The sequence below is a fragment of the Lycorma delicatula genome, chromosome 5 (genome assembly GCF_047948215.1).
Source record: "Lycorma delicatula isolate Av1 chromosome 5, ASM4794821v1, whole genome shotgun sequence".
In the NCBI taxonomy this organism is placed as follows: Eukaryota; Metazoa; Arthropoda; class Insecta; order Hemiptera; family Fulgoridae; genus Lycorma; species Lycorma delicatula.
Window position 1 is genome coordinate 175189820 of NC_134459.1, and position 23396 is coordinate 175213215.

The 23396-nt window shown below is 30.3% G+C and overlaps 1 protein-coding gene across 5 annotated transcripts in view; it reads right to left on the reverse strand.

Moving 5' to 3' along the window:
• Window positions 1-23396, reverse strand: part of LOC142325605 (uncharacterized) — a 107645-nt gene that overhangs the window by 20860 nt on the left and 63389 nt on the right. For 3 of the 5 annotated variants that reach the window (XM_075367553.1, XM_075367551.1, XM_075367552.1), the window contains one exon: window positions 7017-7136. The exons of 1 other annotated variant lie outside the window; for it this stretch is intronic. In XM_075367553.1, coding sequence (XP_075223668.1) covers window positions 7017-7136 — 120 coding nt within the window. Of the gene's footprint in view, window positions 1-7016; window positions 7137-15108; window positions 15318-23396 lie in introns of those variants that run through there. One more of the 5 variants, XM_075367555.1, reaches the window with a different exon arrangement.

A 23396-nucleotide genomic window follows, 5' to 3' on the forward strand; every position in this document is an offset into this window, starting at 1 on the left:
ATGACAATTGTTGACTTTTTGGCTGTCTAAACTTATTGCACCAAAACTGTGACATTAATTTGAGCTTATATAAAACAATTTTGGTAGTTTTTAAAATTACAGAGAACAAAACTTAACAGTTTATACTTTTTTATAACTTTGAATATGCTTCACAAATTTTTAACAATGATGTGGTGCTGTGCAAAAATAAAACATTATAAAACTTTGTGTAACATCCATTTTGTTTTTAGTAGTCAACAGTTAGTCTTTTAAGTCGTGTGCATCATGACATCTTGTATGGATATACATACGTGGGAAATTCAAAAAGTTTTCAGAATTGCATCATACAACTGAAAGAATGCAACTGTAATTCAGAACTCATGAAACAATATACCAAAACACAAGTCAACACTCAAGCAGTTTCATATCATGCATGTCATGGCGATAAATGTCAGCAATTGAATATTGCACAAATATCAAATTCTGTATTTTACTTAAAAATAATCATTGTCAAGAGACATTAATGCTACCTGAACAAGCATATAGAGAATCTGCAATGAAGAAAAAAGCAGTTTACGATTGACATAATGTTTCAAGTGATGGTCGTGTTAAGCTGAAGTTGATATTTGTTAACTGTCCCTGACTATTTTGAAAAATGAAGAAAATATAGCGGTATCAGTCGGAAGTTGCCGTATTATTCTACATAATGATTTTATTTTTTTGTCAACACATTGCTCAAAAAATGTTGTCTGCAGATTAGATATAAATCTGCCGACATCGATAGGAACCTCATCACTATGGCTGATCAAGATCAAAATTTCTGAGAAAGATCCTAACAGAATGGGTCATTGTTCTTTTTCTGCAATCCAAAGATAAAATACTATTCGTCATTATGAAAATCAACATCTCCGGGCAACAGAAATTTTGTTTGGATAGGAGGAGTAAAAGCAAAGTATGATTTCTTTGTTCAATTTGGAGATCCTGAAAAAATTATTAACAAAAATCCATGCCATGTACCTAATCTATACTTGTCAATGAGTATCTGGAGCATCCACCATACTCTCCTGACTTGGCACCAGCTGATTTTTATCTGTTTCCTTACGTGAAAAATGCTAAGAAGAGAAAACGATACAAGAATACAAACGATATGATGGTCAAATGTAATCAAGTAGCTGAAGATTATAACTCAAACAGATTCTAGGAATGTTTCAAACAACTTTAAGGACACTGGCAAAAGTTTGAATCTGTCAAAGAAAATTACTTTGAAAGTAATTCACTCTACAATTTTTCATGTAAACATTTCTTGAAAAAATCAAATTCCAGAAACTTTTCAAATCTACCTTTAAACAAACAATCTGAACTCAACAAATGGAAGATGTCTTTCAATTCTTAGACTGCTACAATCACAGTCTTTATTCCTAATTATAACTTACATTAAAAAAAAAAGAAATAACTAAATTATTAATGCAAAAATAAAAGTGTAGCAGACTGAGATCAAATGCATAAGGCGGTAGGTACAGAGAATTTCTGAGCCCAAAAATCAAACAAAATAGATGATGACCAATATTCATTTCGACAAATTATTATATTTTATAAAAATAGTGCTTTGGAAGTTCTAAATCACCACATGCATTATTCTTATGAAAATTATTAAATATGTGATATATTATAAAAATGACTTGCTTAAACATATTTTATGATAATAAGATTTTTTTACTGTATTTAAATACACAAATATCTCAATATTTAGGAAGCCTCAAAATAACTCATCGGTAATCAAGCTATTTAAAAAAAAAAATGCAAAAGCTGACTCTACAGGTATATATATTTTTATTTAGATGACGCAAGTAAAATATATTATGGATATAATCTTAAGAGAAATGAAAGTACAAAATGATATAAATTAAAGAAAAATTTTAGCTTTTTAAAATAATAACAGTAGCTATTGCAATAAAATGGAATGTTAACTTAGTAAAAGAGTACTTAGTAAAATTGAACCTGAAGAAATTCCTAGGTATTACACACCTAAGATGTTGATCTTTTACACCAATTTATACGAATTATACGATTTCAGATTTATTTTAATATTTAATCATTCACTGCTTTAAGTTATATAGTTATAGTAATAAAAGTGAAATATATATCATATTTATATATGTTATTAAATAACATATATTTATATATGTTAAATACTGTATACAATGTGCACCTTTTTTCTTAAAAAACTAACATGAAATTTATTGGTATATGTGATATACTTTTTCCAAATGAGGGTCCAGTATCTGTATTTACCACTGTACTACATATTGTGGTATAATATAGATATTAACATAAACAAATTGTAGTGTGTATTCTAATTACTTTTGATTTCACATCAATAACTTAATGTTTAGTCAAATCCGTTATACAGACCACATATCGTATTTGCCTTTATAAATAAACTAACTTTTGAAGTTTTTGTTTATCTCTGCATTTATAACAGTTTTTGTTTATCTCCGATTATAACAGGTTATTATTCAATATCCTGTATTTTTATATATAGGATATAAGTCTTCTCAGCTAAACAACAGTATTTATTTGTTTTAATCAAGTGAAGCTAGATTGTGTGTTCAATTTATACATAATCTAAGATTTTCGAGTTGGTACTTTAAGCGAGCTAATAAAAATGAGTGGAGTAAAACACTTGTGTTCACTTACGGTAAGTGAAAAACCAGAAGTTTATATACTTAGTTGAGAGAATTGGCGTTAATCCTGGAAATGTGTGTTAAGAGATTGGAGAAAGAAAAGCTTATGAATAGTAGTAAAAGTAGAAGAACATTTTGTTTCCTCAAGTAGAGGAGCAGTTAGTTGTTTAAGAAAACAATGCGAGCAAGGATTTGGTGTTTCAACAGAGATGGTGCAATTAAAAGCTCCACAAACTGTGAGGGAACTTTAAATACAAAATTTTAAAGAAAGGTGGAGGATGGTTAAATCATTCTATGAATCATAGGTTTTTATGACCTATCAACGCATATGATGTAGTATTTAATGATAAATTTTCAAGTAAATATTTTAGTATTTCATTTTTACTGAATAAAAAATAAATAGAAATCAATTGAAAATTTTACACGTTAAATTTTTTTTCCAAAAAACTACACCATTATTTTTCAGGTGTGTGTCTTATGCAAGTAAATACTGTGTGTGTGTGTGTGTATTTCTTTTTTATAATGAAATTGAAGAAGAAAGAAAAATTATTTACAAAGAATAAAAATTAAGTGAAAATCTTGCTTTTGAAAGTAATGAAAAAAATGGTTAACAGTTTGGGACGAAAACAAAATGATGGAATGTCATATCAAATAAAGAAGAGATGAAAAGGGATGTGTTAAGTCTCAATGACCACAGGAGGTGACCATGTATATGTTAATAAAAACTGCTAGAAGACAAAAAAAGAAAAGAGTACAGTATCGGCTAGAAAAATGAACACAGGAAATTTTTTGTTTTTCCTGCTGGTCTTCCATTCTTTAGATTTGACATTACTATTGAATTAATGACTGATGTTACTAGTGCACTAAGTAGAGCAGTACTACTACATCATTAGAATCATTAAAAACATTTAAACAGTGCGCAGTAGTACTGGACCCAGCAAATACATCCACTCTTCAGAGGTGAATGCAACAGGAGGGCCCCCAAGGACAAACATTTACTACAGTTCTAGTTAATGAAAAAATTTATTGTGCATTTAAACCTAGTGCTGCATTACATTCTGAACGTAAATAATGACTTAGCTAAGGCTAAGAGGCAGGACAATAGTTCTATAACTTATTCATTATGTGAAATACAGTAGTATACTAGATTTAAAATGTCCACTTAACAGGAATATCATATTACTTTAGAAAAGGTAACAAAAAAACATAAAGTAAATCAACATAATAAAAAAAATTGAAAATTATAAAATAAACTTCAAAATTATTTTCAAATTAAATTTATAATGCGTTTATGTTGTAAGTTTTACCAAATGAAAAACTTAACACAGTTGCACCTCAACATTAGAATATTTTTTTTTTCAACTCCACTATACAAAATGAAATGTTCAATTTCTTCAGTAAACAACATAATTTTGATAGTACAATATTATAACATCTTTTTTCTTATTTACAAACTTTTTATCCCGGTTTTCAACATATTTTATGAACGGTACTCGATATAAAATTGAATACATAATTTATACTTTCTTTCATATTTTCTTTCATCAACATTAACAAACTTGCCTGCTTATGAATATATCTTAAGCTATAAGGTAATGCAATTTATTCACAAATGCTGATATCATTTACAGAGTTTACATTTGAAACCTGAGCTTCCTTTAAGTAACATACCTTTTACATTTTAAATGAGTGCAAAATGTTATGATCTGTACAACACGTAAAGCAATGTTGATGGGTATACACGGCTAAATAGCACGGTAAGAATGTTTTTTCTTATTTTTATTAATGATCTTACTTGCAGTCTAAGGTTTTCCTTTCATTCTCAACTCCCAACTGTCATTTTCTTTATGTTAAATTTGTAAATAAATTAAAACATTTTAAAAAATGACAGCCGATCGATCCTTTGCAAACAGACTGAAAAATTAACATAAATACATCTTTTTTATACGCTTTGTCAAAAAAGCATCATCTGATTCACATAATTTTGTTACAGATTCAAATATCCCAAGATATTCCAAGTGCATGTAATACAATTATATTTCTTGATTTATGAACCGACACTTTATTACTCCAATAATGTTTTTAAATTGATGCCTATAAATTATAAATTGCACCATATAAACTGATGACTATGATTTAACGTTAATTGAAGGCTCATTTAAATGTTCTCAATAATTTAACACTGCCCATTTTATCATGAAAAAAATTTTCTGTTATTCTGTAATTATCTATGTCCATTAAAGTTTGAAGTTCATTCTGAAAAATAGAAAATGTTTTGGGGTGATTCTTATCAACGTGTTTATGTTTTCTAGGCGCAGAAGCCTATGAAACCTAACCATTAAATATTCCATGTATAACCTAGCGGGCTATTTTTATTACCAAGGTTATATGTAATGAAGGTTGTAAAGTGGGAAGCAGACAGCAAAACTTAATTATAACATCCAAGGCAGCTGTTACCCAAGGTTTGCTGCTGAAGCATCAAACTACTTTTTATGAGGTACTGCAAGATCATGTTGAATAAAGGTTTTTCAACAACCAACATGACTGGCTAGCTGGCTAAGGAGTGAGGTGGGGTTATCTTTAAAAACAAAGATTAGCAGTAGTCACAAATTGTTTTTTTAAAGTGTAAATGCATTTCTGAGAAATTGTAAAAACACAGTATTCAAATGTATAGTATAGTCGCAAAGATATATAGGGCATTCCATTTTAATCATTCCCGCAATTTTCTAGTAAACTACACACAATACAAAAAAAAATTATCTACAGAAATTATTCAGATTGGAGGGGAAACCTCATGGTGACCTTGGATTTTACCAAGGTTAACATGATTTTTGCAAGTTGAATAAGCTATTTTTGACACCGCTGATGAAAAAAGGCAGAAAAGTTTACATTGAAGTATGCGGTCACACATATGACCTTGAATTTTTTTGAAGGTCATAAGGCTAACGATCAGAGATAGTGTTTTTATGTCATTTTATGTTTTTAAGTCTTTTAATATTCCAGGAATATTGTATGACCTTAAAAAATGTGCAACTTGTATAACACTATCTCTGATGGTTAGCCGTAAGACCTTAAAAAAAGGTCTAGTTCATATTGCGACTACATATTTCATATATAGGACATATATATTATTAACTTCTTTTATTTCCAAATTTAACTCTACTGAAACACATTCTGTTGAAGATCGATGTTCAGTGACAAGATATTTATTTTCTGAAAGTAAAACCATCTGAAATTTGCTCGCAGATGTAAAAACAGTTATTTAAAAATCTATTAATCATCCAAATTTTTACAAGTGGAGTGAACAATTTAAAATGAGCAGAACAAGTGTCACTGATTTTCATCGTAGAGAAAATCTGTTGGAAGTTTTTGCAAAACTGTATTAATGATTTTTTTTTAAAAGGACAGATGAATAAAATTTGGGAAATTGCTGAAATTTGTAGTATGTAACGACATTTTTCATTCGATTTTCTATTAGCCGAATTAGAATTACCACAAGACATGTTCAAGGTGAGTTCTGAGATCGTCTGTCAACTAAAAATCACAGAGACATTTGTATAAAACACAATGATCTTTAATGGAAGGTAAATTTTTTATTTGTTTAATTGTAATGAAACTTAAATTCATAATTTTGAGCTAAAATCCAAACATGGAATTGGAAGCTCCAAGATCGCCTGCCAGGAAAAAATTCAAAACCTACATGTCAGCCAGTAAGGTGATGCTTATGGTGTTTTAGGACTATAAATATGCAATTTATTATGATCACTTGCAAGGTAAACATACACTCAACAGCGACTACTATTTGGACACGCTAGAAAAAATGAAATCTGCAATGAGTAAATGTCCTGGCGCTCTCTCAAAAGGTGTAATTCTTCTCCATGATAATGACCATCCCAATATTGCTCAAAAGACATGGGAAGCTAATAAAAAGTTGGGTCGGAAGGTGTTGTCACATACATCTTACAGTCCTGATCTTGAACAACAGTTTTTTTCTTATTTGGCCCGTTCTAAGTTTTTAGGGGTAGCCAATGAACTCAGCAACAATGAAAGGTAAATAATACTCGAGATACAAGAACAATTTTTTACTACTAGAATAAGAAAGCTCAAAAAAAGATAGGACAAGTGCCTAACTGTAGCGGGGCATTATATAGAAAAGTAGCGTTAGTTTCATTGTCGTTGAATAAATAACTTTTCTACAGTCATTTGTTTCTTTTAATTATTGAAAGATCTTATTTATAGGTCCTTCTGTAATAATAAAATAAATGATCGGTGGTTTTTAATTAAGTACTTATCATGATTAATTTACTATTATACTACTATATTATAAAACAATAAACCGATTAACTTATTTACCATACAAGAATATTTTGTTATTTTTCCATTCTTTGTTCCAACAAATAATATCTGCCATTTAATACATAATGTTTGTACAGGTTCTTCAATTGGCAATGCTGCAACCCATTCTTTAGAATTCTTAATAACAATAAAAAACACAGATAAAGCAAAACAACAATGATTAAAAATACAAAATTTATTAAAAAAATCCTGAACCTGAGTTAATTTTAAACCCATAATTGTGCAGTTTTCAAACTGCTATGAGTAGAAATTTTAATAATGTAGGTTGCAACAAATTACAACCTAATGAATACATAAGTATATTTACCACTAAAAAGTAATTGTATCTATTAAATAATTTAAACTTTTCTAGTGTTTTTCAAATAAATGTAGGTTGCAATAAATTACAACCTAATGAATACATAAGTATATTTACCACTAAAAAGTAATTGTATCTATTAAATAATTTAATTTTTTCTAGTGTTTTTCAAATATGACACTGCTGGTAAAATATAATTATTATAGATAATATTAAAACAGCTTACCAGTGTATTGTTTGAATTTCCCCCAGATGAAATCAAATAATATGTTGGAATTCCTCTGGGGGAAATTCAAATAATATACTGGTAAATAGTTTTTAATATTTCTAATAATTTTCTAATGTTTTCTAAAACTGAAAAATAATTTCAAGATGCTAAAGGATAAACATAACATTCAAAAAAAAAAAAAAATCAATAATTACTTTTACATTAAACTGATGTATTTACATAGCAGTTACTTATCTAATAAAATCAAAAAACAAACTAATTAAAATAATATTCACTGTATTTAAGACTACATTAATAAAATTAACTGCATTAGATTAAATTCAGTTTGTTCTGTGTTACTAATAACTGAATAATGGCATCATCGAATCCGTGTTTACAATTAGAAGTGTGCCATCCAGAGTTTCAACTGAAACCATCACAAAAATCCGTAAGTTTTACAAACTTAAGTTATAATACCAATCTCACACCATTTTTTTCTTCTAAATACTATACATAGATAAATGGAATTAAACAATTTTTGTTTATCTGCAAGTCTATTCCAAATTTATTCTAAAACAACAAAGTTAATTTTGTTAAAACTGGCAATGATTTTGCTGAACTTTCATTGCCCTTTTCTCTCCTTTCTCAGATGATTAATTTACTACATATTAAACCTACATAGGAATGTAAGTTAGAATAAAAATGTTGTGTTGTCATGTTATCAATGAGATTAGGATTTGAACCGTAGAATCAAACATTATTGTGTTATTAAGGTATGCCGACTTGTATAGTATAGTGGTTTTGTATAAAATTTAACTCATTCCCTGGTAATTACATTAAACATTATTTTGTAAATTAAACTTTTTTATATTTACTTTTTTATTTAAAAATAGTAAATTTTAGATTAATGTATTAAAACTGGTAAAAGGTAACAAACATATCCACAAATTTAACTCTGATCCTTAGATCTTGAATGCCAATCAAAGAATTTCATGTTAAAAAGAAGTCTAAACAGTACTTTCAACTGATGGAACCATTTATATGAACATATTAGCCAAGAGATCTGACAATAGTTTAGTCAAACAAATTTTTAAATAAAAAACCAGTTTAAGTAGTATATAAAAAATTTTACAAGGGCTGTAAAAAAAAAAAAATTATTTATCTAAATAACTCTTTTGTTACCAAATGGAGGATGTCAGTAAACTAAACTAATATTGTCTCGTACTGTTTAAGAGAAACTAAATTTTTTTATCATATTTTATCAATGGTTTTATATCAATACGGGTTTTGTACTAACAACTGCACATGAAATATCTACAGAGATTAAATATGTTACTACAAATGTATAAATTACAAGAGGTTATCTCTAAAGTAAAGACTGTTTCATTATAAAAAAAATATTCTCAAAACGTTATTAATATTTTTTAATTCTCTTAAACTACATATCTTATACTACTTCTCCATATAATCGCCAGATGAATTAAGACATTTATCATAGCGATACACCAACTTCAACATACCCTCATCGTATTCTTCTGCCGCCAGTTTATTTAGCCACTGAGTAACAGCATTTTTAAGTTCATCATCACTCGCGAATTGCTTACCAGTCAAAAGTTCTTTAAATTTCCCAAACCAATGGTAATCAGGAACTAAATCTGGACTATATGGTGGGTGATTGTAAATTTCTCAGTAAATCACGTATCAGACCCGCAACATGTGGACATGCATTATCGTACAGCAGGATGACGCCATCGATCTGCAGCCCACATCGCCGATTTTGAGTGGCGCATGTAACTTAGTAGTTTTGCAGTAGGCTTCTGCATTTATATTTGTTCCACGTGGCATGAAATCATTCAGCCGTATGCAAAACCGATCCCAAAAGACTATAGCCATCAGTTTGCATTGAAATGGGTGTGGCTTGACCTTTGTTGGTCTGGTTGGTAATTGAGGATGACACCATGCACTTGACTGCTGTTTTCTCTCTCTTTTCTTCTGAGTGAAATTTGTTCTGGATTGCGATGATCCATGTTTCATTGCAATTGAATTAAGGAACGTCACCTTTTTTTTTTGTAGCGCATCAAAAATTCCAAAGCAGATCCCATTTAGTTTTGTGACGTTCCATTAAGACACGCAGCACCCAACATGCACAAACCTTTCCGAAGCCTATATGGTCATGAACAATGTGACCAATAACAGCTCTTGAAAAATCAGGGTCATAAATCGTTCAGAGATGATCTTTTCTGATTTCATAGTCGATACGTTTCAACAAGTCTTCTGTGATTATCGAGGGCCTCCCAGAACGTTCTTTATCATGCACATCAATTCTGTTAACCTTTCACACCATTTTAGTACATTTATTACATTATCACCATACACAGCAACCAACTGCCTATGAATTTCAACCGGCTTAATGTTTTGATGGTTTAAAAAACATATGACTACGTATTTCACAGTCGGCGACAACTTCAATTTTCCTATTCATATTATAATGTAATAACACACCCGTAATCAAAGATACTACAATGCGACAACTTACAGACAACAATACAGTGAGTACATTACTAGCATGGCCATGAATGACACAGGTTCACCAATTTCCCAGCGGTCTTTACTTTAGAGAGATATCACTCATTTTTGAATACTGTTTCAATCAATGAATACATTTTATGGCTTTGTTTAACGCATTTATAATGTAAATTTACTTTATAATAAAAACCAATCTTACTAAAATAGTTGGAAAGAGAGCACACCTTGCTCCACTAACTAATTAGAGAGCAGAGGATTTGGTAACGTGAGAGGAATTTCTCTTCTCTTTTCCCTGTGGGAAATTCACTTTTCTCTTGTCCTGTTGGACTGGGGGATTTGAAATAGCGCAGGGTGCCAATCTAATTATTTTTTTGTTTTAAATGTTAATTATTTACTTCAATATTTCAAAGGTAGGTAGTACATCAGCTGTTGTAGTTAACTGCTACGATGTGTGACGTCACAGGTGAGCGGTAGAATTAAATAATATTTACAGTGAAAAAAGTAATTGGTCTGGCTGGGTTTCGAACCAGTTGACTATGGGATGCGGCTGACTGATGTCTTAAACCAATTGGCTACAGCGGCTCCCTGACATATTGAGTGAAATTTGTTCTACTTAAGTCGCGCATGAGAAATTACTTTTAGTACTTAACGCCATCCTGTAACGTCACAATTATTTCTTTGTTAAATATGAAATATTAACGCTATCAGACTCTCCCTCTCCTGGCTTGTCTTCCTGCAGCCCCTGACATCTACTTAAATTAAAATTTAAAAAAATGTCATCTTCCTTTCTATCTGTGTATTTATATAGATTAATCAGTTGTCTCTCACTGTCTGTGCGTGTGTGTGTTCTAAAATTTAATTTAATTGTAGACTTTATTTAACGTACTGTACTAATTCTTTTATTTGATTAAGTCCCATAAATAAAATGAATAATTTTTAAATTCAACTAAATAAACGGGCATTAAAAAAGTTAATAGCTAAATAAAAACAATTAATAAATTGCTAAATAAATAAAATTGTAATAATAAATAGAAATAAATAAGCCAGCATATAAAGAAGATTTTTCAGTGAATTTTGGTGTAATTAGATTTGTATAGGACTAATAGGTAATTCTATATAGAATTAAAAAAAATTACATTAAAAATATTTAATTTCCAGACATATTACTGCTGGATAATAAGATAATAAGACACACATGTCTTGTGTGTGTTGGTATGAGGTTGTATGCGTTACCTGGGAACGGGTGCCATGCTCTGCTATTGGTGGAGAGCAGATGTGTTGCGAGCTCTCACCACACTAATAAACAACGATAGAATATTAATTATATCATCGTTTCTCCTTCATTAATTAAAATAAATTCTTTCATCAATTAAATTGCATATTTATATATAAGTTAGTTATTGTTTAAGTATTTATTTGTAAAAAGGATAGAATATCTTTTTTTTTTGCAATTATAATAAATTCTTTTGTTAATTAAAAATAAATGATTTTATTTATTACTAAAAGAACCTTTCTATTTATCTTTAAAATATTATTTTTTATTCAAAAAATTATTTTCTTGTATAAATTAATTTAAATATTTATTTTGTAAAAAAGATAAAATATTAATTTTCTCTTACAATTAAAATAAAGTGTTTTTTCATTTAAAATGCGTATATAAAAATTTATTACGAGTAATAATAAATTTCTTGAATAAACGGTCTTTAAATAAGTTATAGATGCACCTCGAAGATGACCTCGTCGTTGTGACCATCACACTGGGAGGTGTCACCGTGTCGAGTTACTCTCTCTCACACAGAGACTCATAAACCAGGAGGTGGTGTACGCAGATGCATGCGTGCATCAGTAGAGCGATGTGGATGTTTTCAGTTCGAGGTTTGGCATGCGACTGAAGAATGTGAGCTAAGGTCTTGCGTCAGTTTTTGAACTGCCATTACAGTAGTACTCACCAAAAGTAAGTCCTGGTGACCATTCGCAATGCTCAGATTCGAAGCTGAACATGCGCAATTCCCTTTAACATTGGACAAACACACACATGCGTGTATAGATTTTGTCCAATGTTGAAGGAAATCTGTTTTCGATACAGATGGATAAATACAAATTAGATTGGAATAACATGTTTATCATGACTTCAATTCTAATGAGGCAGTAAATGTTTTCACCAGTTTTATATTGTACAATTAATCATACCTGCAGATGCACACATAACAAATAAATATACAGTTTTTGATGGCTGCATTTCCACACCACACTACCTTACCGCTCACTTGTGGAATCACACATTATAGCAGATGAATGCAGCTGATGTGCTACCAACCTTTTAAATAAATAATATTTAAAGCAAAAAAAATTATATACTAGGTTGGCAACGCGGTATGATTTCAAATCCCCGTTCCAACAGGACGAGGGAAAAAAGAAGATCCCACAGGAAAAAAGGGGAATTCTAAGATAGTCGTCGCTAGTACCTCCTGCTAGCCATTAAAAGACTATATCAAATGGGAGGTAGTAGGATGTGTGAGATATATATCTCACTTCAGTTTTATTTTAGAGTTTATGGAGCAACTCGAACAGCCTATGTCAAAAACAGGTTTCCTTCAACATTGGATGGCGCGCATACAGACAGACCCATGTTTTGTTGTAATATTCATTCCACCTTAGTTTTCAAACATCCCAAATATAAGAAATGAAAACATAAACTCCTGTGAGTGTTTTATAGTAAGCCTCTCAGGGAGAGATTTCACTGATGTACTCACTGTGTTTGCTACCTCTAGGATGGTGTGGAAATGTAACCAATAAAAAGGGTCTGATGATTGAATATAATCACAGTTCAATGATGGATGTTGATATAGCCTATCAGCGTGGTTAGTTAGATTTTTCCCGTATCGTCATGTACAAACTTTGCGACATCTGATGAAAATTGAGAACGCAAAGCTTCCACACGCTTTAAGTACATACATTGATGTAGATTGTTTTAATACAGTTAGAGTAATTTTCAATTACAATGCCACCTACGATGAAATTCACAGAGGATTGCAAGAATATTTTGAAGATATTTGAAGAGTTTGAAGATCTATACGGTTGACTGAATGTGTAAACATTGTATTGGTGGGGGGAAGGTATATTAAAAAACATTTATGCAGCAGACCATCATTCAAGGTGAGGCAATGGAGGCATCCAGATGGTTTTTTTTACTCACATTGGTATTTTTATTACATTTAAATATATTTATATTTTTTAGTTAGTTGTACATGTATAATTTACAAGATGTAAAAACTCAGTAAAATTACTGAAAGCTCTTCTTTAATATTTCTAATTAACAAGATCAACATGTACAAAATACAATCCTTGAAATTAGAGAGATTATCCTACTAAATAAAAACATTATGTTAGATAAACATAATTGTTTTAACAGATATTTTGAAACACATTCAATCATCATTCTGTTATTAAGCTCATATTTATGTAATACTCTCCATTTTAATTTTACATTGATTCAATAACATGTATTAAGCTCAATTGAAACATCAAACAACAGAATTACAATATTTATCAAGCAACTAGAAGGTACATATAAATTAAGAAAACCAAAAGCTTAATTAAAAATAATTACAGAGTTGAAATAAAAACATGAAGTATAGAACAGTGATTACATGTAATTTAACAGGAATAATGAAACTAATAAATAGTTATTTATATAGAACTAACCGATCAGAGCTCGCTTTGTTTACCCTTCCCATTCTGCCAGGCACCCCTGCTGTTTTTGTTATAATCATGTTTATGAGAATAATATTGATAGATAACAATTAAAGCCTAAAAACTATATTTCTTCTGATATTTCCCTTGTTCTTGACATAGAAGTTCTTACTATGCTTACGGTGTGAATGAACATATCCATTTTGGCTCCCCGTTCCATTACCCTAGAATACCTTATATCTCAGAAAGGGGTCAAGGTAGAGCTGAAAGTGAGATATGTTATGTATTAAGTCATCATCCAAGAGGAGAAATTCACAACTTAACCCCTAAGGGGATAGGGCTTAAAAACCTTTCCTTGGACAACATAATTTGAAACCAATCGATCGGTTTGTTTTTTTGTGATTCTGTTGTAAATGAACTGAAACTTTACCAACTTTCGCATTTATATATTAGGTTTAACCAACAAGGAATGTTAGTTATGGTACGTATTATAAATTACTAAGTTAATTCGATTATTGGCAAGTACGTAAATTTTTCATCTGTCTATGAAATCTAAACTGTGCTAACAACAAACCCAATATTATGAAACAAATCTTTTTGTAGCACAAAAGAAATACCAGGTTGTGAAGACTCAACTGAAGAAGAAATTAAGTAATATCTAGATTCTAATGACAAAAAAATTATGCTGATAAAATCTAAATTAATGAAATAACTTCAATATGTTAAGTTTCCTCAATTAATTGTTTATCATAAGCCCTTCAATTAGTCAATAAATTATTAAACAGTTAATTTAATTCAATGCCGATATTCAAAAGAAGCGTGATTAATAACAGTATATGTGTAATAAATATTTATCAATAAATTATTCTTTGACAATAATAATAAAGTAAATGACGTTATATAAGCAACATTTAACGATCGTTTAACAAATTATTGTACATTTGTTAAAATATATAAAACACATTAAGAAAACATAATTATCACACTTTATTTAATAGCAAAAATTATACTCAAATAAAAAATAACAATTAAAACATTAACCGTTTTTAATTTACGTCAAGGAAAATTAAGATCATTCTATAACTCTATTGATTTACAAGGAAATCAGTGAATTTATACAAAATGATCTTTTTCAAAACTTGTTTTACATTGAAGAAAAGATTTAAAATTACATGGAACCAAATACGATTTAGTCTCATTTTTCCCAAAATACTTTTATCCCTATTTCTTTTCAATCAATAATAAAATATTCAATATTAATAAAACTAAGGTATTCTTTTAAAAAAATAAAATACAACAAAAGATAAACACAACTGGGAAAACGTTTTGTAATGATTCAGCTGTCTGTAATTTGAATAATTTGCCTCCAATTTTAAAACTTTAAATTTTTATATTGAAATATATATCAACTTTTAAAATATAAGAATTTCAACTACTTCTTCATAATTTAATGTAGATCTTGAATACTGTAGAGTTTATGTACAACACATAAGTCAGTTCACCATTTTTTTTCATTTTCATATGCGTGAAATTCAAATCAATTTCTTCAACTATTTTTTCCAACCTTCACGATCTGTAAAATTAATAAAATAAGAACTGTATTTCTGTTAAATGTAATATATTAGTATGTAGGCTGTCATAATTCATGAGTTCTATAATATTGGTTACAGAAAAAAATATCATTCACTATTTAGCAAATATATCCTGTTGATTTTAAAACTAGAACATCCATTTGGAGGCTACAGAAAAATATAGAACTGTGGACTTTGATTTCTGAACTGACAGTGCATTAACTTTACACTTTAGCATAGTTATTCAGTTCCAGAACTAACATTATTTTGTCTTTTCCTTTTAATTCATCACTTAATGTTTTAGCTATATCGTCCAGTTTATACAATCCGGTCGGTCACCAAGGTCGGTCTTCAAGGTCATTGCTGTTGCTGAAGGTATAATCCAGTTGTTACCGCAAGCCATTAAAACGCCACCATGTTCAAACATTTTCATAATGACAATAGTTTTATATTCTTTCCAAGTATAAAAACTATGTTTATGCAAAATTTCATCTCAATCACTTGTCCAGGTTTTTATGTGTAAGAGTAAAAGACTCGCAGACACCAATATGTATACTATAAGATTAGAAATATGAATTTTAAAAGAAATGTTATAGTCAAACTTACCGACAAACCTTTTTCTTTATTAAAAGGATAATATTATGTTTCTTATGTAAAAAAATAAAGTAACTGGGCCAGATGAATCCAAAGAACTCAAAAAAAAACAGTAACTGTAATATACGAATAAAAAATATATCATGGTAGTTTAAATACAGTAGTGTTTTAAGATCTATATAAATTTTGTCCTGTCCAAATAAATGGGTGCTGGGTAAAAATTGTACGATTGTAAATGAACTTAAAATTATAAGAAAAAAAAAAGTTATAATTAATTATTTTTGTAATAGTAAGCAAAACATTTTGCGTTTGATCGTGTTGTATAATTTTGTAAATAAAAATTTAATTTTGAGTATTTTTACCTGAAAAAAAGCTCAGGCTACCTTATGTTCTTCAATATATATCTTAAACATAATACACAACTTAGATTTAATTTTATAATGTAGCTTAAGGTTATTTTATTTGTTGTTTATGTACAAGAGATAAATATTAAAAAACATAACTGTAAAAAAAATTTTTGTAAACATTATTTACAAACTCTTTAATAATGTAATGGAAAATTACTAATATAGGACAATTAAAGATGTGTGGGTGACAATATTGTATATAGTACAATTTTAAAAAAAAAATTATTTAAAAAAAAATATATATATACTACGATATTCCCGGTAACGCACAGATTCCATTGCGGGGTCATACATCTAAATCGATTCAGCTGTTGAGCTGCTATGGTGGAACAGACATACATACACCCTAAATACATTAAACTCCTTTTTGGGCAGTTGTGTAAAAATATTTTGTTATAGGAATCAATTATTACTACTATAATTTTTATTATAGCAATTTTAAAAAAAATAATTTCAATTTGTTATCGTCATCTACTGTAAAGGAATAATAATTATTTTAAAAACCGTATTGAAGAATAAATACATATTTATTTATTACATATAAATACATATTTATTCCTTTAAGCATTTTACAAAAACGACCCCTATAGGGAGCAAAATACCTGTACATAGGTTAGTCATATAATTTAAAAAAAATTATTATTTTACACAAATTATGAAGTATATTCACTCAATTAACAATACATAAAATACACTATAAATTTTAAAAATTAATAGTTTAGTATATAAAAAGATCATAACAAACAAAAAAATATAGAATCCATTTCTAGAAGAAATCCTAAGTCCTCTATACAATATTAATCGTTTTCATTTGCCCTTTCAATTTTTGTTTTAACATTTTTTTACTAACATTGAGATCCTTAAATCTATTTGGCAATTCATTAAAGTATTTTCACATAGCTTCTTTATCCAATTGTTAACAGGTTTTTTGGTAACTTAATACTTTTAAAACAAGCGTTAATTGAATTCCGAACACTCATTTTATGTTCATTATTTAGGTACACAACAGAATTAACAAAAAAAAATACGCCTGATGTCCAATGGTCTGTATGGATCCTGCTCACCGATTCCAATTATATTAAAAATATTTTTTTTGTAGCTTGTTCAAAGATCAAATGAAGAACCATAAAGACCACCCCATATGATGATACCATACACTGACATACTGTGAAAAAACCACATCTGCCCTCTCGATAATACTTGTTTCAACCTGTAGTAAACATAAACTAGGTATTTGATTAAGTCCCTAGGTATTTTTTAGTATTTAGTTTTTTTAACTATGTTGTTCACATGCACATCCCGCTTTACATTACAATCATATGTCACTCCTAGATATTTTCTAGTTTCGACTCTCTTCAGATGCTGACCGTTGATCGTGGTATCTGTTATAGAATCTCTGTAATTGCCAAAAGTAATGAACATCGATTTGTTTATATTAAGTATAAGGTTGTTTTGATATAACCATGAGAAAACAGAATAAAGCTTAGTAGACATTGAATCTGCCAGTTCAGCCCATGCATGTCCATTCATCGGTATGGCCTTGTCATGAGCATATGTAATTAGATCCTTCTGTAAGATTAACAAGTCATTTATATAGAGAATGAATAACAACGGCCCTGCAGGACTCCAACATTAGTCTTACTGGCTGACTTTTAGTGCCATTAATCTTAACAACTTAAGTTCTATCTTGCAAGTAACTTTTTATAAGAGATAGGCATACACCTCTTTTTTCCATATTGTGCGATTTGGATAGAAGAATCATATGATTAACTGTATCAAAAGCTTTTCAGTAATCCAGAAAAGCAACCACCATTGGTCTGCCGCAACATAGGCTATCATAAATAAATTTGCTTAAGCGAGCAATAGGATCATCAGTGCCTTTATTCCTTTGAAAACAAAACTGTTTGTCGCTAATTAAGTTAAGTCGTAGCAAACTTGAACAATCTAGAGAAAATTACTCTTTCAAATACCTTTGCGAGATTGGATATCAATGCTATATGTCAATAATTGTTGACCAGAGTTTTTGATCGATTTTGAATCGCAGTGTACATGTACCTTGCACTAGAGCATTGTTTATAATATGCATAAGAATAAGTGAAATGTAAGGTGCTGCCAACTTATGGTGAATGCATGGATCTCATTGCTGCCTCCAGCTTTATTTTGGAGTTCATGTACAGTCTTCATAACTTCAGCCTCATTTGTAGGAGTGAGGAACAATGAAAGTTGGTTAAACGGTATACTTGGTATTTCATTTTGTTGCACTCTCATTTAGCCTTGTAAAAACTGATCCGAAAAACTCATTGAAAAAATTAGCTTTAGATAAATTATCTTTGCTTAGCACATTGTTGATCATTATATCATAATTTATCGACTTTTTGTCTTCTGGTCTAATTTTCTATGAACATATTGCCACAATTTTTTAGCCAGCATTTTGAATATGTTTTTGCTCATATTTATTTTTTCATATTATTATGGATTATGTTGTTGATTTATTAAGAGTTTCAGATCTGAAGTGTTTGTGAAAAGTCTTAATTTGCAAATATATTAATGCTTCAGTTAAAGAAGGTATTTATCCCGATATTCTAAAATGTTTTAATTTATAAATCCTGTTTACATGGTGATGAGTCAAACTTTAGGCCGTATTTCCTATTTTTTCTCTTCTGGATAAAAGTTTTGAATGTTATGTACATAAAAAAGATTATAAAAATATGTTGAAGAGAACGGGTTTCATGGAAGGCTCTGGGTGTAAATAAACTCTTTTCAGATTCATCTAATTATATAAAAGGGAATTTGGATAAGGGAAACCATGTCTTAATTTTGTTTATAGATTTTTCTAAAACGTTCGATGTCCTTTCTCAGTTAGTATTATTGAGGAAGCTTAAAGAAATCAGAGTTGATGGACGTATGCTGACGGTTTCAGAGCTATTTATCTAATCACGATTTCTATGTAAAAGTTGGTAAAAAACTGAATCATAAAGTTCACATAGATTCCGAAGTCTCTTAGGGTCCGTCTCAGGACCTTTGTTATACTTAAATAGTGTAACTGGTGTTGATAAATTTGTAGGTTATATCAGTTATCAGGTTATATCTGTTTAGCTTCCGGGAATTACTGTCAGGCATTACAGGTTATGTCAGTTCGCTGATGATGTTCCTATAGTCATAGCAAATGCTTCCTATGAATGTGCTGTGTATTCATATGCAAAAAGATGCACTATTATGCTGGGCTCATGATCAAAGCATAATTATTAATAAAAGAGGATGGCTGTGATGATGTCTGTTGCCTAGAATCAGTATTAAGGAAAAATTATTTTTAAGAGCAATAATCAGAAATTGGTTATTTTTATTATTCTAAACTGTGACAAATCCGTCCTGTTAACCACCATAAAAACAACAATTTCTATATTTTTTTAACATTGGTATTTTTGAAGTTGTTTGTATTTATATAAATTTTATAATAATAAATTTAAAAAAATCCTTACTACCTACATCATGGAACTTACAGCTATTGCTGCTTATTCACTGTTACAAATTCTTTTTCATACTTTGTATACACCACAATCCTATAATTAATTCACTGTCTTTGCTACACTATATGTAATAATATATACTAATTATGGTAGTTTATTTTTGGGCTAAAATTACTTGAAAAAAATAACATTGTTTTTAACAATAAAATGTTATTTTTCAATGAGACTAATGCATACTTTTCCTGTGTTTAAAATTTGGATTAATTTAATATTCTAATTCTATTCACAGAAATGTGTTTTCAAACAAAATTTGATATATTGCATTATTACTAATACATTTATTATATATTTTAATTTATGTAAATTTATTTGTTATATAAATGAAAATTATATTAATGAATATTTTCTTTAAATTCATAATAATCATTACAAATTATTGCTAACGATTATTTTTAAAGTGATTTTATAAAATACATGTATATATAATTTTTTAAATGAAAAGGTGACATGTTATCTTAACTAATTAAAGACTGTTTTGTATAGCTTAATCGCGTTAGTTACTTTTTGTTAATTATATGTTTATTACATTTTTAAACATTAGACATTATTAATTAGTAAATTCATTTTTACTATAATCTTTTTTGTATATATATATTACAATAAAGTACATAAAAGTACAATAAAGTGCAATAAAAGTGCGACAATAAAGTAATGAGACTGATGTGAAAAAAAATGTTGCTTACCGTTTTAGTCATGTTTAGTGTTGTCTTCTTCAAAGTAGTTCCCCTCTGATTGCACACACTTATTCCAGCTCTTCTGCCATTGAAGGTAACATTTCTGGAACTCATCTTCTGTAATATCCTCCAAGATCATCGTCACAGTTTTTTGGACATCTTGTGTTGTTTGAAAATGGTGTCCCTTGACCGCCATTTTGACTCTTGGAAATAGAAAAAAGTCGCACGGAGTGATATCTGGTGAATAAGGTGGCTGTGGTAGTACTGAAATTTGTTTTGAGGTTAAAAATTGCTGTACTGACAAAGCAGTATGGGATGGCGCATTATCGTGATGCAGAATCCAATTATCAGCAATGTTGGCACGGACACGAAGAACTCGTTTACGAAGTCTTTCTAAAATTTCTTTGTAGAAATATTGGTTAACTGTTTATCCAGGAGGCACCCACTCTTTATGAACAATTCCCTTGGAATCAAAGAAGCACACAAGCATGCATTTCACTTTTGACTTTGACATGCAAGCTTTTTTGGTCTGGGTGATCCCTTTGAGTACCTTTGCGAACATTGGCGTTTTGTCTCTGGATCGTATTGAAAAAAACCAACCTTCATCACCAGTGATAACACGGCTCAACAAATCTGGATTGATTTCCATTTGCTCTAACAGATCGGCTGCCACATTTTTCCGTGTTTCTCGCTGTTGTTATGTGAGATTTTTGGGGACCATTTTTGCACAAATCTTTTTCATACCAAGATCTTCGGTTAATATTGGATGAACCGTTTCTCGATCGATGTTGAGTTCTTCTGCAATCATTTTCACGGATAATCTTCGATCAGATCGTACGATTTCACGCACCCTGGTCAAGTTGACATCTGTCCGTGAGGTTGATGGTCATCCACTGCGGTATTTATCTTCAACATTCGTTCTGCCTTCACTAAAAATTTTATGCCACCGAAAAACTTGAGTTCTTGACACAACCTCCTCTCCAAAAGCCTTCTGAAGCTTACCATAAGTTGTCGTCGCGTTTTCACCAATTTAACGGAAAAAGAAATAGCATACCGTTGCACAATATTTTGCGGTTTCATTTCTGTGACGAGAGACACAAACACGTGTTCACTTATTACAACACAACTCACGACTGAGCAGTTGCATCAATGTGCCGCTTGGACTAGAAGTAGCTTACAGACCAAGGTCAAAGATGGTGTGCCTACGCAAGCTGCAGGGTTGCCATATCTTGCAAAGAAAAATCAGTCTCATTACTTTATTGTCGCACCTCGTATATATATATATTATTCTTACGTTTAAATACAGTATTGTAATTATATTTTATTAGCTTGTCACTAATGTTATTTTTTTTGGAATAATTTGTTTCTGAGTTTTCCAGCTACTGCTGGGTCTGAGTGTGTGTATGTGTGCGCACTTGCATGTGGATGTGTGTATAGGCAAATGCAATTACCTATTGATACCAGCCTGCCGAAGCTGCAATGCAAGTATAAATGTACAGGTAAACATATAGTCTGGAACAGACTCAGGTCCATCATTCTGATGTATGGTTAATTGAAACCCAATCAAAGAACACAGGTATCCACAGGTCTAGCATTCAAATCCATATAAAAGCAACTTTCTTCACAAGGACTTGAACTTTAGAACCCTCAACCTTAAAAAATCAGCTAATTATAAGACAATGAGTTTAATCACTAGACTAACCCAGCGGATTTGTACAGCAATTAATAAAAAAAATTGTTGTTACTTACATTACTTTACTGGTGAGGTTCAATGGTGTGGTAACCTGTCACACCAGTTTGATAACCACAGATTCGGTTAAACAAACTGGACAGTTGTCTGTAGAAACACTACTGCCTTCTATCTCATTAGATCACTCCATCATTGGAGACATTATTCTGGGGCATCATTGCGATACCAGATAAATGACCTTCATTCAAGCTCCTCCTCACCGACCCTGACATCTATGGTCAAAGCAGTGATTGTGAAGATGGTCCCGCTGAATATGACGAGTTGTCTTTGCCAGTGTTGATCGCTGGTCATTGACACAAATGAAAATTTTGGTGAATGGGACTGCAATGACGATGACTACCATCGTTGGTATCCTGCGCTTCATCATCATCAATAACAGCAGTGTTGTCGTCTTCTTCCAATGGTTGTTGTACCTCCTCAGCAGTCAGTGGTTCGAAGTCTGTAGTAGACTCCGTATACAGGTTAGCAGCTTTTTATAGATGACCTACAAGACACAACAACCTGCGTTTTGCAAGGTGAAAGCCCACAGCAGGTCATCATTAGCGTATTCCAATTTTTCCGAATCACACAAATTACACCTGATACACTCTCTAACATCAAATAGATAATGGAACAAATCCACAACCTCTTGATATCATGATCAAACCAGTTGTCATAATTGATGAGAGAGTATAAACTGTAGTAACATGGGGTACGGTACCTTCCATGTGCATAGCTGTAACCAATGGCTGCTGCTGCATATGTAGGTTTTGTATATTTACACACATAGACCTAAGATACTAATTATTTTATTAAACATTTTTGGGGAGTACTACACTGTAACAGCGGTTCAAAAACCGACATGACCTTAACCCACATTCATAAGTTATACACCAAACCTTACACCGTAAACATCCACAGTGTTCTGCGCGGTAATGCCTTCTGGTGTGACAGTCACAACAACAAGGTCATGCTCAAGGTACATCTATAACTTATCTTTTACATATATCTTAAGAAATGTTGTACAATATATTTTTATATGCATTTTAAATGAAGAAATACTTTATTTTAATTGCGAGAGAAAATTAATATTTTTTACAAAATAAATATTTAAATTAATTTATACAAGAAAATAATATTTTAAAGATAA